The 13355-nt window shown below is 39.2% G+C and overlaps 1 protein-coding gene across 1 annotated transcript; it reads left to right on the forward strand.

Annotated features, from left to right (window-relative positions):
- Window positions 1-36: 36 nt before the first annotated feature.
- Window positions 37-3709, forward strand: ptger3 (prostaglandin E receptor 3 (subtype EP3)). The gene is made up of 3 exons (XM_086162332.1): window positions 37-313; window positions 840-1000; window positions 2452-3709. Exons 1-3 carry the CDS (start codon window positions 169-171, stop codon window positions 2779-2781), a joined length of 636 nt encoding a protein of 211 aa, XP_086018458.1. The 5' UTR covers window positions 37-168; the 3' UTR covers window positions 2782-3709.
- Window positions 3710-13355: the final 9646 nt, after the last annotated feature.

Genomic DNA, 13355 nt, shown 5'->3' on the forward strand with positions numbered 1-13355 from the left:
CCTCCGGCGCTCAGATGGACCTGACGCACGTTTTTTTTTTTTTTTTTTTGTTTCCCTTTACGCACGGCACCCGTCCGGAGCGATGCGCGAAGATGCCACACATGCGCACGGCTCACACGCAGAATATGGACTTCTCCTCCACGCAGCGATGACTGCAGACACTTACGAATGTCACGGAGATCGCAAGCTCGTCTCCGGAGAGATGGTGGACTTCAACTTTTCAGACCCGTCGCGCCAAGTCAATGGCACCAATCCTTTGCGCCGTGGAAACGTGTCAGTGGGCTTCCCCATCACTATGATGGTCACTGGCATGGTGGGTAACTCCTTAGCTCTCATTCTGGTGTGTGTCTCGTACAGAAAGAAGGAGAATAGACGGAAAAAGTCGTTCTTGCTGTGCATCGGATCGCTGGCCCTGACTGACTTGTTCGGACAGCTTGTGACGAGTCCGATCGTAATAGCCGTTTACCGGGCGGGTCTGAAATGGGAGCACGTTGACCCGTCGGGCAACCTGTGCGCCTTCTTCGGAGTGTGCATGACAACTTTCGGCCTTTGCGCGCTCTTCCTGGCCAGCGTCATGGCGATCGAGCGGGCCACGGCGATAACAAATCCCCACTGGTACTCCAGTCACATGAAGACGAGTGTGACCCGGCAGACTTTGGGTGTCGTTTGGTGCCTGGTGTTGCTCTTCGCGCTGCTGCCCGTCGCGGGCGTCGGCAAATACACCCGCCAGTGGCCCGGCACCTGGTGCTTCATCGGCATCGGGGAGACAGGAGTCCCGGGCAATTTGTTTTTCTCCATCACTTTCGCTTTACTTGGAATTTTTTCTCTGCTTGTGACAGTTTGCTGCAACGTGGTCACCATCCGAGGCATAATCGTACGGTGCAAGACAAAGTCCGGCACTTCTCCTTCTTCTAAACAGTGGGAACGTCTCACCACGGAGACTGTTATTCAACTTTTGGGAATTATGTGCGTTCTGCTCATTTGCTGGTCTCCTCTGCTGGTGAGTGCCTGCGATCGATGCGTTTATAGCTGCACAAATGATTGAAAATAATATGAAAGCAAGTACAGTGCGGCCCAGAAGTGGTTCTGCCTTCGTTCATAATTTAACCGTGTTCCTAAATGGGGTTTTATTGTGATTATCCTGTCACACACAGCTGCCACATCTGCGTCTCTGGAGATACCTCATCTCCTGTAGGCAGGACACCAAGAAGAGGTCTGCTCTTGGCAACCACGTTTTCTCCTCCTCCCTCTTTTGTTTTTGAAGCCATTCATTCAATTGATTCAATCTGGCTTTATTGGCACAACCATGAACCAGTGAACAATAAGCAGTTTGGGATGCAGTTTTTTTTTTTTTTTTTTTTTTTTTTCAAAATAGTTAAAAATGAAAATACATAATACACATTATCGGGCACATTTTTTTTTAATTTTGTTTAAATGTCCCCCGGTTGTCGTTGCAGATTACTTTTTTATTTCCGTCCCAAATGGAAAGTTTTACTGCTGCAGGCCTGCAGCTTTCTCCCAGAGAGATGCTGTTCATGTCAAGTGACAGGGTCAAACTTGTTTAGATTTTATTTGTCATGCTTATCTGGATCATGTCTTAAACACTATTCACTGGGAGGGCGTTGGATGTACATGTTCATCAATGTGTCCTCGTGGCCCCACTGTGTCTCCATTTATTTAACTTGTTCTTTGTCTAGTGGATCTCGGTTTTCAGGACCAAACAATACAGCATTTCAATTGGTGCATCCCAATCATTGGTGTAATTTTTTTTTTTTTTCAATGTGTGTCATAATTTGATCGACTAATTGAATAGCTCTCTGTCTGCTCCTGAACCAGAGCAGGATGCAAAAGCGAGCAGTGTCAGGACACGCCGAATGTGGTCATATATTCAATCGGCCACCCGTTTCAGCTCCATTCCCCCTCCCCCCGTCTCTCCCCGGACACAAACACGAGGCTCACTTTCAAGGCAGATCAATTCTGCCATGTATGATTCCTTTGAACTGCCGCTGCCACATGCAATTAAGGAGCAATCCACTTAGCCGAGTCCTGGTCGGATGGCCTGCTCACTGTGTGCTATGAGGTCATTTATTGTCCGTCACATATCTACTATCGTCCCAAATAGGACATCGATAGACTTTTCAGGAAGACGGTAGCAGCAAGAGTAGAAGGAGTGAGCGCAGTGCCTACCTCCTTGTTCTTCGAAAGCTTTTAACGGTTGTCCTGGGATCAGTGTCGCATTTATTTTTTACTCTAAGGAAGACCGCAGGCAAATTAGAAAACTATATCACTCAGAATAACAGGATCGGGTCTTGTCTTTTTTTTTTTTTTTTTTTTGCTTTTCTACAGCAGTCAGCTTATTTGTTGCTCGTATTTTGGACTTTTTTGGATTTCACTTTCAGTACACTACATTCCGCCCTGTATGACCTGTAATCCTGCGGTCTCCTTCTTTAGGTGCTGATGCTGAGGATGATCTCCACTCACCTTTCATCTGACCAATGTAAGTCAGCAACACGGGCCTCCAGTCAACCCTCCATCCAGGACATCGATTTCGACTGTAATTTCTTTCTCACGGCAATTCGCTTGGCCTCTCTCAACCAAATCCTGGATCCGTGGGTTTATTTGCTCTTGAGAGAGATTTACCTCCGCAAGTTCTGCCTGGTGGCCAACGCCGTCTCTAACTGTTCCATCGAGGATCATAAAGAGACCCAGGCGGTACTGGATGTCCTGAACAAGCAGGGGGAAGACAACCACAGCCTCCGTAAACTCCAACAGACCACATGAGCTAAGCTTTCAAGCCGCTGCAATTTTCTCTTCAAGCCAAGGCCTACTGGATGTTGTTGGAGTAAAGGATGATTATAATCTCTTGCTTCGTTGTTCATGAGTCCTGCATTTGGGCAATTTTCGTTTAATTCAAAGTTATTCTCATGTGGAGACGTCTCGTGTCTTTACTTTCATTTGGCTACTTTCGTGAACGCGCCAAAAAGATCATCTACTGCTTAACAACAACTACCAAGCCCAGGAATTGAAAGCGGGTGACTCAATTAAATATGTTTCAACTAAAGTCATCATTAACATCACTTTGAAGGCCATAATGCGAAACATTTTAGAGTGAAACCAACAAAATGAAGTTGTAAATAGTATTAGCCTGTAGTTGAATGTTGCAATTTTATTTGTGAATGAATGGACTGGCACTTTGAAATGAAATGCAAAGACAAAAGCGCCCGCTGTTGGTTAATGATTATTTGTGACCGATAAAATATCCGTCGCGCCTGAGCTGAATGCTGCTGACGCTTTTCATTAAAGAAATTAGCTGCCTAGGTTTACTGCCAGGAAAATGTAATGTGAATCTTTACTTGCCACATTCCCTGCAGAATATGAAATGTACCAGTTGAGGGTTGTGCAGCTATTATCAAATGACAATTTCCTCAAGACCACTTTTTTTTAAATGTCAAAGTGTGCAACAGAAAATCATATTTTCTACATTTGTGCAGGGGAACATTATGAGAAGAGGTGGCCTGATGGTTTTGGAGAGCTTGCAATGTTAAAGTGTGCTTTTAGCTGCCAGCATACAGTTTTGAAATGAAAACATTGTCTCAGTTAAACAATGTTTCAATACTCACACACAAATATTTGGTGTGTGACCACAACATTAAGCATATGAGCAGGAAAAATAACATAATAAAAAGCTACATGCCTGAACTGCCCAAAATATTCTAATGTCATTATTTTATTTTATTTTATTTCATTTTATTTCATTCTATTGTTTGTGCATTTGTGCAAAGTCCATCTGTATAAGCTTTATAAGCCTCAGTTTGTCAGCAGATGTGTGGTGTTAAGATTCTGTGCCAAACATCATATCCTTGCTTTTTCCTTGATATGGTGACATGGATCATGTTGAATGCGCACCTGGGAATTCTTCTTTTTCGTACCGATGAGCCAATGTTATCCTCTGACGCTACCTCTACTGTAATTAAATGTGTATTTCATTGAAGTTGTAACTTTGATGAATTAAGGAAACAGTTTGAAGTGGAAAATATTCACTGCCGGATTATCAGCCAATGCTTGCTTAGCTCTTTGTATTTCTTTATCTGAATCCAGGCAACGTGTCTTAGTTGAGTTAATCTAAGTGCACTTTTGATGCAAATGCTGCCAAAGGGGTGTCTTTCAAACTACATTGCCTTCTCAGCATATCATTGAACAAGGTCTTATCCACTTTCCATTTCCCTTCATGAATTTAATGAATGTTCCACAAATAATGTCTGTGAATGCATTAAGCTTATGTTCATCATGAGCAATGTTAATCCACACCTCAGTGATATTGGACAGATTTTAATTCACACATTTCAAGCAATTATTTCCTTTGCTCACAGGTTGGCAGAGAATAAGTGTGGTTTGCAATTAACACTTTCGGCTACTGCCGAGACATGTGTCATGCACATTACACCAGTCCATTAATGAACTCTAAAGTTTCTCGATTAGATTAAAAACAAATCAAAATGAATCAAAGCGATAATCTCCAAACCTGGACTGCACTGCTTGTGTCATTTTTCTAATGATTTAACAATCTCCCAAAATGAACGGAGAATGAAAACAGTATTTTTATCATTAATAAACACGCATTTTGCCCTATTAAAAAATGAATTGATACCTTTAAAGACTAACTTAATGAACATTTACATAGAAGGTTTTTTCCTGCACATCTGGATCGCTGTACGTCTCTGGGACAATACTTGAATATGATGATATTTGCTGTTTGATTTTTGCTGGAAAGTAGGGTGTGGTTGCCTTAAACTGCAAATCACTGCCAGCATTCCACGGAACTCTTTAGATATTAGATAAGAAGGCTATTAGTGTTTGCCATCGGATGGGTTGTGCACACATGCTTGATTCTGGTTCTTGAGCATCTTGCATTCACAATAAAAAGAAGTTACACATTTACACATGCATTCTTTTATAACACTTCTATGTGGCCAGAGGAATCTTTTTGTTCATGTGGGCTCCAAAATGCCCTCCTAACATGTTACACTTTTGAAACATGGGCAAAACATATTAATCAATAAACTTAACAGTATTCTAGTCGGATAGTTGCAGACTATCTCTTAATGTGATATATGGAGAAACAGTAAAGATCCTTATCAATCCAATATGTTTCCTATTTATGATGTTATCTGTGGCTTCCAATGAAATACTTCCAATAGAAATCGTCCAACTCGTCACCTTTAGCAAACGTGGCTTGATGTGCGCTTCAGAAGAATCTTGAGAACTTCTGCTGGATCTTACCCTCTCCTGTCTCTATGCTATCTTTTATATGACCGGACATTGTGCATATACATCAAGGAACAGTACTTGCACGATCAACCTTGGTTTACTTAACTGCTGCAAATTTGTTGCTGCAGTCTGGTGTTCACAGTGTAACATTATAAAGTTGTGCTTTGTGGCAAATGAAAAAAATGAAAAGGAAAAGAACACAACAGCCAAGCTGGTACGACTTGCAAGTTTTTTTATATTTAAAAATGTTCTCAGCATGCGATTGTATCTATGTTCTGACTAGGAGAACAAGTTTGGCCCACAAACTCTGTATTCAAAACCCTGAATGTAAATGAATAATGAGCGTCTCTCTGACATGCATCATCTTGATGACCGGCTCTCGTTATGCCTTTTCTTCTGAATGTAAAACAAGTTCACTGTGCACTGATGAATCTATAGAAACTCCAAAGTTAGATTCTCAGACAAGGCCTACCCTCATACCCACTGGTTCTCTGTCACTAATCTTGTACTTTGCATTTTCTGTTCAGATAAAGGACAATTGAACCGAGAATGTTTCCTGCAACCGATATTGTGATCGGTTACAGGATGCTATCTACAAAGTGTCTTTTTGGAATTTTCTGTCTTTGTCCCTCTCTGGTCTTGTGTGCACTTTTGATTCTTTTCATACCGTCTGTTGTTATGTGATGTTGTAATTCTATTAAAGAGAAAAACATCTGTTGTCCACACGTGTCAGACTCTCAAAAAGAGTTTACATATAAGAAGAATTCAATTTTGAATGATGATATCTATAAGATGGTAAGTAAATAAGAAGTAAGTGTAGGCTTTAAATTTATGAAAAAAAAATTACAAAATAGAGTTAAAAATGGAGGGAGGGGGGGATGGGTCAAATATGAAGAAAAGTAATTGCAGTACAAATACAATGTGTTAAAATTGTAAAAGTGGAGTTGGAAAAACTTTTGAAGCATGCAGAAAAATTGTGAGGAAATGTACGGATGCATTTTAACACATTTGCAAGAAATATCCCTGCTGATAAGAGACCGAGCCAAGCGACTCACTTTCAGAGATTAGAACTCTCAGATGCCCCACTGATACGACATTCGTACGTCAGAGATTCCGGAACCGTTGATGTTATCCCCAGTTTTATCAATCAGTAAATAAATGGAGGTTTGTTTGTGGGTTAAGTGTCGTTCCAGAGTACCTTTGAACAGAGCTTGAGTTAAAGAGTATTTTGCGTATTCAAGGTAATATTTTAGCACAATTCTAAAACATAGAGGCAGCATTCTGTAACATAACCACTAAATTTGTGAAAAAAGTGAGTGGTAACAATAAAATGAATTACAATATATAAAAAAAATACACACCATAACAAGGGAAGACAAGCATGGGGAGATATTTTAAGACTCATTTACACAGTTAGGTTTACAATTGAGTAGACTTTTATTTTGGTTGCCTTGCGAAATGCATTTGCCATGGACTAATAAATAAAACTATGAGAGGCTACGTTCTTCTATATTAATTATTGCAATTGTCCATCACATTTCATTTGGAGGTGTGATGTAACAAGCTGCAGGTTGTTTAGTTGGCACAAGGCAATTTTAAAATTCATGCCCTCTGCTTGTGACATACTGTACATGACAAACAAACACCAAAATAAAACCTGAAGGTTAAATGAAAAAACAAGACAGAGACTCCATATTCAGTTTTAGCAAGTATCACAGTGAACATGTTCACCTCATTCATTCACCAGTTTTGCATATTCTGTTTGTATTAGTATTATTATTATTATTATTATTATTATTATTATTATTATTATTATTGTTATTATTGTTATTGTTATATATTTTCAAATCATTATCGAATTTTTGCAAGCATTGTTATTTTGGCATTTTGAAGTTGCAGCATGAAAAATTGAGATGAGTGTGAAAACCTTGAGGTATACCAAGGTTACGGTAACGGCCATTCGAGTGAGGACATTTGCACTAATGAAGCTGAAATATATAGATAACATTGTGATCTGTAATGAGAGCAGGGAACAGGTTGAGGAAAATCTTGAGAGGTGGAGTCATGCTCTGCAAAGGAGAAGAATGAAGGTTAGTTGCAGCGGGACAGAATATATATGTGTGAATGAGAGGAACCAAGGTGGCACAGTGAAGCTACAGGGAGTGGAGATCAAGAAGTTGGAGTACTTTAAGTACTTAGGGTCAATATATATTCCAGAGCAATGTTCCCTCTAAGCTTCGCAACTGTGCAATTGCGCACTGCTTGCACACTCTCAGCGCACAAGAAACCCTATCCAGCGCAGTGAGCGCACTGCAAACATAGCATTTTCTTCTGTATCACTTTGCTGCGTAACTCAGTGAGTGACAGGTGTCCAGCCAATCATGTGATACAATGCAATTACGCCAAGTAGCCAATCAGGGCAAAGACAGTACTTGCGCACGTGCTCCGCCCATACACGCTATGTAACAATAATAACAAAGTGGCAGCGTTAAGTGACGCTAATGCTAACATGCTAACCCTTATCATGGCGAAACAAGCGGGCAGTGAATGTGATAATTCCACTCACCAAACCAACATAAAAAAAAGAAATGCGGTTCTTTTAAGTTGGAATGGCTGTGGGAGTACGTGCAAATAGAAGAAAAAGCAGTGAAACTGGGTGAGATTTTTTCTTTTTCAAGTGAGAAAAGTCTGCGCTGCAAAACATGCAGTGAAGTTAAAGTAGTAAGCAAGTTTTCTGATGGAAAAATATGGACTAAACAGAACTTTGAAGAGTAATGCTGAAAACACGTAAGGGTCCCAGTCAATATGTGTTAACAAAAAGTAATAACCCTTTCAACTGATGACCTCTGTAACTAATTTTTAAATTAAATCAGTCATGAAGTGTGTGAATCACCTGATGCACTCTCAGGACTTGACAGCCTTTCAATTAGTCATTTTATTGCTGAGTAAAAGCCTCTGTTTGTGTCTTATTGATTCTGGCGGGCCCATCAAAAGGATCATTGTCCAATAATTTTTCAGTGCAAAACTTATTTGCACATTTCAGGGGGTTCAATGAATTTCCACAATTTCGCTCAAAAAATTTTGCAATTGCAATTTTGCTTTTGTGGCAAAAATGCTGAGTAATATAGTAAGTGTGATGAATGTGTCACAAACCACTGCAGTGGTTAGAAGCCCGAAATGAAATAGGTGAAGATGGAGGTAAGGCGAGGGAAGGATAATGTTGGTAATTAATATAATTAAATCAGTGGTGACTCTTCATCACTCACCCACCTTTTTTCTGTTTTGATTCACCTCTCCTCCTACAGTTTCGTTAATGCTCTTCCGTAGGTAATTTTGCTAAAAGAGACTTACAGTATGACTCTAAATGACAGAACTGTCTCTCCCAGTGTCTCTCAGAGGGACGGAAGCTCGACTTTAACTGAATTAATCAGGCTGGAGATGGATGCTTCTGCTTTGCCTTGATCATGCTTTAAATGTTCATTTTGAATATGGACTATTTCTAAGTCGGCAGGCTGAGAGAAAGGGCAAAAAAATGCTGTGAAGTGGAAAAGCAGTCAAACCACACCTGCTGAGAGTGTCACAGGAAATTATTCCGTAGATCAAGTTTCATTGTACATCTTCAGGAAATAGATCCCTCAGGGCTTCAGCTGAAGTTGTTGGTATGCAGTGTTGATTGTTGATTCAGCTGCTGCAACTGCCCTCCTGAATAACAAGGGGGAAGATATGTAAAATCTGTTTACATTTGTAACATCCCTTGGGACTAAAAACATTTGTAATGGACCACATTTTGTTTGCTAAAAGATACAGTATACATTAACGATTTCACTTTGATACATAGATTGCAAGCCTAAAATCCATTAGCCAAAAATCTTTGCTGTTTGTTCTTCATTTGCTTGATTTACGCTTTTTATTAACAATAAGAAGAGAATTATGGTTAATCTTTTCAAGACCCCCATTAGTCTCCATTGGCCTGCTTGTCAATGATGGTCACTGCTGTCCAGATACAAATTAGTGAAGCCATAAATCCACACCACATTTAGAGATAAAATCCAGCTACGCCTGCTCAGTGTTTTCTTCTACTGTGGTGACTTGAGTTTTCATCATGAAAGCATCCTTTAGTTAACATCTGTCATGTTGTAAGAAAGCACTTTCATACAGATGCAGAATACAATTTTCATAAAAAGAGGAGTAAAAGATAAAGAGAGCACACTATAATAGGATATTATCTCTAACATTTTGCCAGGTGTTTATGGATGCTGTAGCAAATATGCTGACTGCAGATGCAACCCCGCACTGATATTGATTATTTAGGTGCACAGCATGTTTGAATTTATTGGTCTCCTTCTCCTGTTTTAAACATTTAGGATTACATAGAGGGTTTATGTTTTCAAAACCAAACTTTTTAATCCCCTGTCTTGCAGAATTATCCAATAATTCCCTCTACTGCTTACCCTTCAAATTGTTTTGTTAGGTGTGTGAGAAGCAGCGTACATCTTGGTCTGTTCTCCAGTTGATCACAGAAAATTAAGTGAGACACACAATCTTTACTTTCCCTGTTTCACCTATAGAAATGTCTTCAATTAAACCACTGTGTGTATTTGTAGTGGCAGGGAGGGGGGAGTACTTCAATAAAATAATTACATTTATTAGACTTTGTAAAAAATTAAAATCGCACTTTAATTGCATTTTAATATTTGAAACATGAAAAAACAAAGGTGAGTTTCTGATGTGGACTTAAACATTTAGTTTTTGAGTTTGAGCCTGCATGTGGTCAAGTGCAGCATTAGTGACCTCCGCGCTCATCTAAAAGCATTATCTGCACGCTACCTCCAACATGTTTTGTGTTGAGGCGGTGACGAAGAGTGTTTATAGTTCCAACTGGCGGTTTCTTGCAATTGAATTTCCCTTCAACCAGCTTTGTCCCAGCTGGTTCGTCCATCATGCCATCAAATTGTGCGTCTGTGTCATATGCCCCTCTGTAACTCAGGCATAGAGAAATGTTCAACAGTGCAAATTAAAATGTGATTAAAATGCGTTAATTTTTTTTTTGTAACCTGTTAATCTAAATTAGCCACTTGAAGTCCCAGCCCTTTATCTGTAGCAGAGAAACCATTCATACGCAGAAGGGAACATGGAAACTGAACACAGAAACACAGAAAAGCCAAAGAGAGCCCCAGTTGGAAAATAATAGATTTTACGCTAAATCATAACACAGATATGAGGTGCAGGCAGTGATACATAATTTATGGGATGACCAAAGAGTCCATTTGGGCACTTAGGGGAGTGTGAGATCAGTGACATACTGGGGTGCTTGAACACACTAAGCTTGAAAAGACAGAACTAGAATTTAAATGTATGTAAAATTTGACCATACTACGGTGAAAAAATGATAAAAATTGACTTATGTCTGATCTCTTGTGCCTTCTAGTTACAAACAGAACAGTTGTGTTCCTGAAAGATTAATCAACTCATGAAATGGTATTTCTTCACGGGAAGTTTGTGAGGGCTGTCATAAATGAATTGCAATATTTGTTTGAATTACAAATTTTGTAAGTCGCTTTGGATAAAAGCGTCTGCTAAATGACTGTAATGTAAAATGTAATGTACATGACTGTCAGGTATTGGTAAGAAATGCTAGAAAAGAAAATGAAAAAGAAAAAACAAACAAATACATGAAATAAAAGAAAACGTTATTAGAGAGCAGAACCCTAAAATAAACCTCACATTGTTTTTCAATGTTTGGGTATTCTCTTCAGGGGGGTGCCAAAGGCTACTAAGTACCAAATCCAATTGCCAGGGAGTGAAAGTGAGTCATAAAACTTTTAGTAGTGAGTAATTATTGGAGTTGCCTTACAGGCAAATATAATAATATTCAGAGAGATTCCCCAGAAAGAACATATCAATACAATGTAATGCAGCACTGCACCACATCATATGTCAACATTGATGGTTGGAATTAAGTCTTTTTTTATGTAATGAACTTGTCCCTGTTTCTACTAAATTGAGTCCCATGTAGTGTATTTTCATCATCTACCCTAAAAGCAGGAGGCTACTGTATATTCAGCTGTATGATTCCAGAGCTTAAAGAATCCAGACAGGAAGTAACAGAGATAGATGAAGGCAAGGGTTTATGTAAGGATCAACACAACAAAACAAATGTGTGTTGAGAATGTCAAATAAATGCACGGAGGTTGACCATGTTCCAGCAGGATGCGGTTTGGTTAATGTTAAAGAGCATGGAATAAACGTAAACCAACCAACTGAAGACAGAACTGTGAGACGTTTGAAAGGACAAAAGAAGCACTGTAATAGTTGATTCATATACTTATACATATACGTATACATGTACGTATACATATACACTTTTTTTAATTGTCTATTTAGACATTTTTTTAATTTTGACTTTTTCTTCAAAGCTAAAATTCAAGGATGCCAAGAAGGAAGTGGCAAGAGGATGGAAACAGAATTAATGACACAAGGTCAGGAAATGTATCATACCGATGGTCCAAGTCTAAAAATATAAAGTCCAAACAAATGTATTGCTTTATTTTGGCTCAAAATCTTAGATGTTTTCCTATGTTATCAAAAAAGGAGTGAAAGTGATTTGTTGTAACATGGTGGGTGGGAAATATCAGTAAGTCTTCAGATCAGATAGTTTGGGAATCAGAGCTGAACACTGGCGAAGCATCTTACAAACCACAACAGACCACAAATCAATACATCACGGAAATAGGAAGGGAGATTCTTTTTAAGAAAATCATCCCAATAGGAAACAGCGGAAACTTGTTACTACAGAATGAGATTCTTGGGCAAAAGCAGCGCATGAAATTATCTGATCACATATCACCTGATTAATGGTGTATATTTTGTTCAATTGCAAAAAGGTTAACTGTCTCACTGTTCTTTTGCCCATAATACTGTTTGTTTATTTTACATAACATATTGAATACCATTCCTCTGTAATTGAGTTTCCTTCAATCCCATGTAATGGGTTTTCCAATATGGTCTCAAGAGGAAAAGGGCTCTGTGCCGTTCTGTTCCTCTCAAGGGAGGTTGTAGTTGAATTTAAAAGTAAATTGCATTTTTTATTTTTGGCAGTAAAATGCCTTTTGTTCATCTTATCTCTTTTTGAATTTAGAGAATGACTGACGTGAACAAACAAGCGGTCCTATAAAAGATGAAGTCATGAATATACTCGACAAAAACGGATGTTATTCAGTGGAAAGTGAATCATTGCTATCCTGAATATCACGCAGCCATGTTCTGTGAACAGATGCCAGTTTATACGATAACTACATCATATAAACACCAGCCTGCTGAATATGAGAATAATTCATGCCATCCACTCAGCTTTGATTATATGACATGACATTATAAAAAAACAGAACCATATTGCCTTTTGACTGAGCTTTAGTTGACTGGCCCTTCCTTGAAAATAATGGATAAAGAGAAACCAGGCATTTGCATGACTTGTGCCACTGAGTCATGGATTATATTGTAGTGACCCCGGAATAGGAACTATAGGGCAGCAGTCGGGAACCTATGGCTCGCGAGCCATATGTGACTCTCCCGTTGACGGCATATGGCTCCCAGACAATTTTGAATTGGAGAAAAAATAATTTTTGAACAAATTTTAAAATACTTGTGATATTTCTTCAAACATAGATTAGTTTGGAAGATAAATTTCACGGGTCAGCCGTCGGTTGAGTCGGGAACCAATGGCTTTGAGCACGTCCATTGTAAAGGTGAGAAATCCATTTTATCAGATATCCAACTAGTTTATCCGCTCAACCCCTGTAACGGAAAAGATGGCGAAAAGAAAAAAAAGACGATGATTACCGTGCATTCCGGGCAGCGTGGACGGAGGAATTTGCAATTTGTGGAGAAAGCAGGATCTACGGTATATCTAATATGCAATGATAGAATTGCATCGATGAAACGGTCGAATATAAAGCGGCACTTCGAACGAAACCACGCAGCACCAGAGGTGGCATTAAAAGTAAGACATATTTAATACTATATGGCTCTTGATGAAATATACTTAGAAATATTTGGCTTTTATGGCTCTCCCAGTCAAAAAGGTTCCT

This window comes from Fistularia commersonii, chromosome 16, assembly GCF_037954325.1.
Source record: "Fistularia commersonii isolate RoL2024-O1a breed Wild chromosome 16, RoL_Fcom_v1.0, whole genome shotgun sequence".
Taxonomy (NCBI): domain Eukaryota; kingdom Metazoa; phylum Chordata; class Actinopteri; order Syngnathiformes; family Fistulariidae; genus Fistularia; species Fistularia commersonii.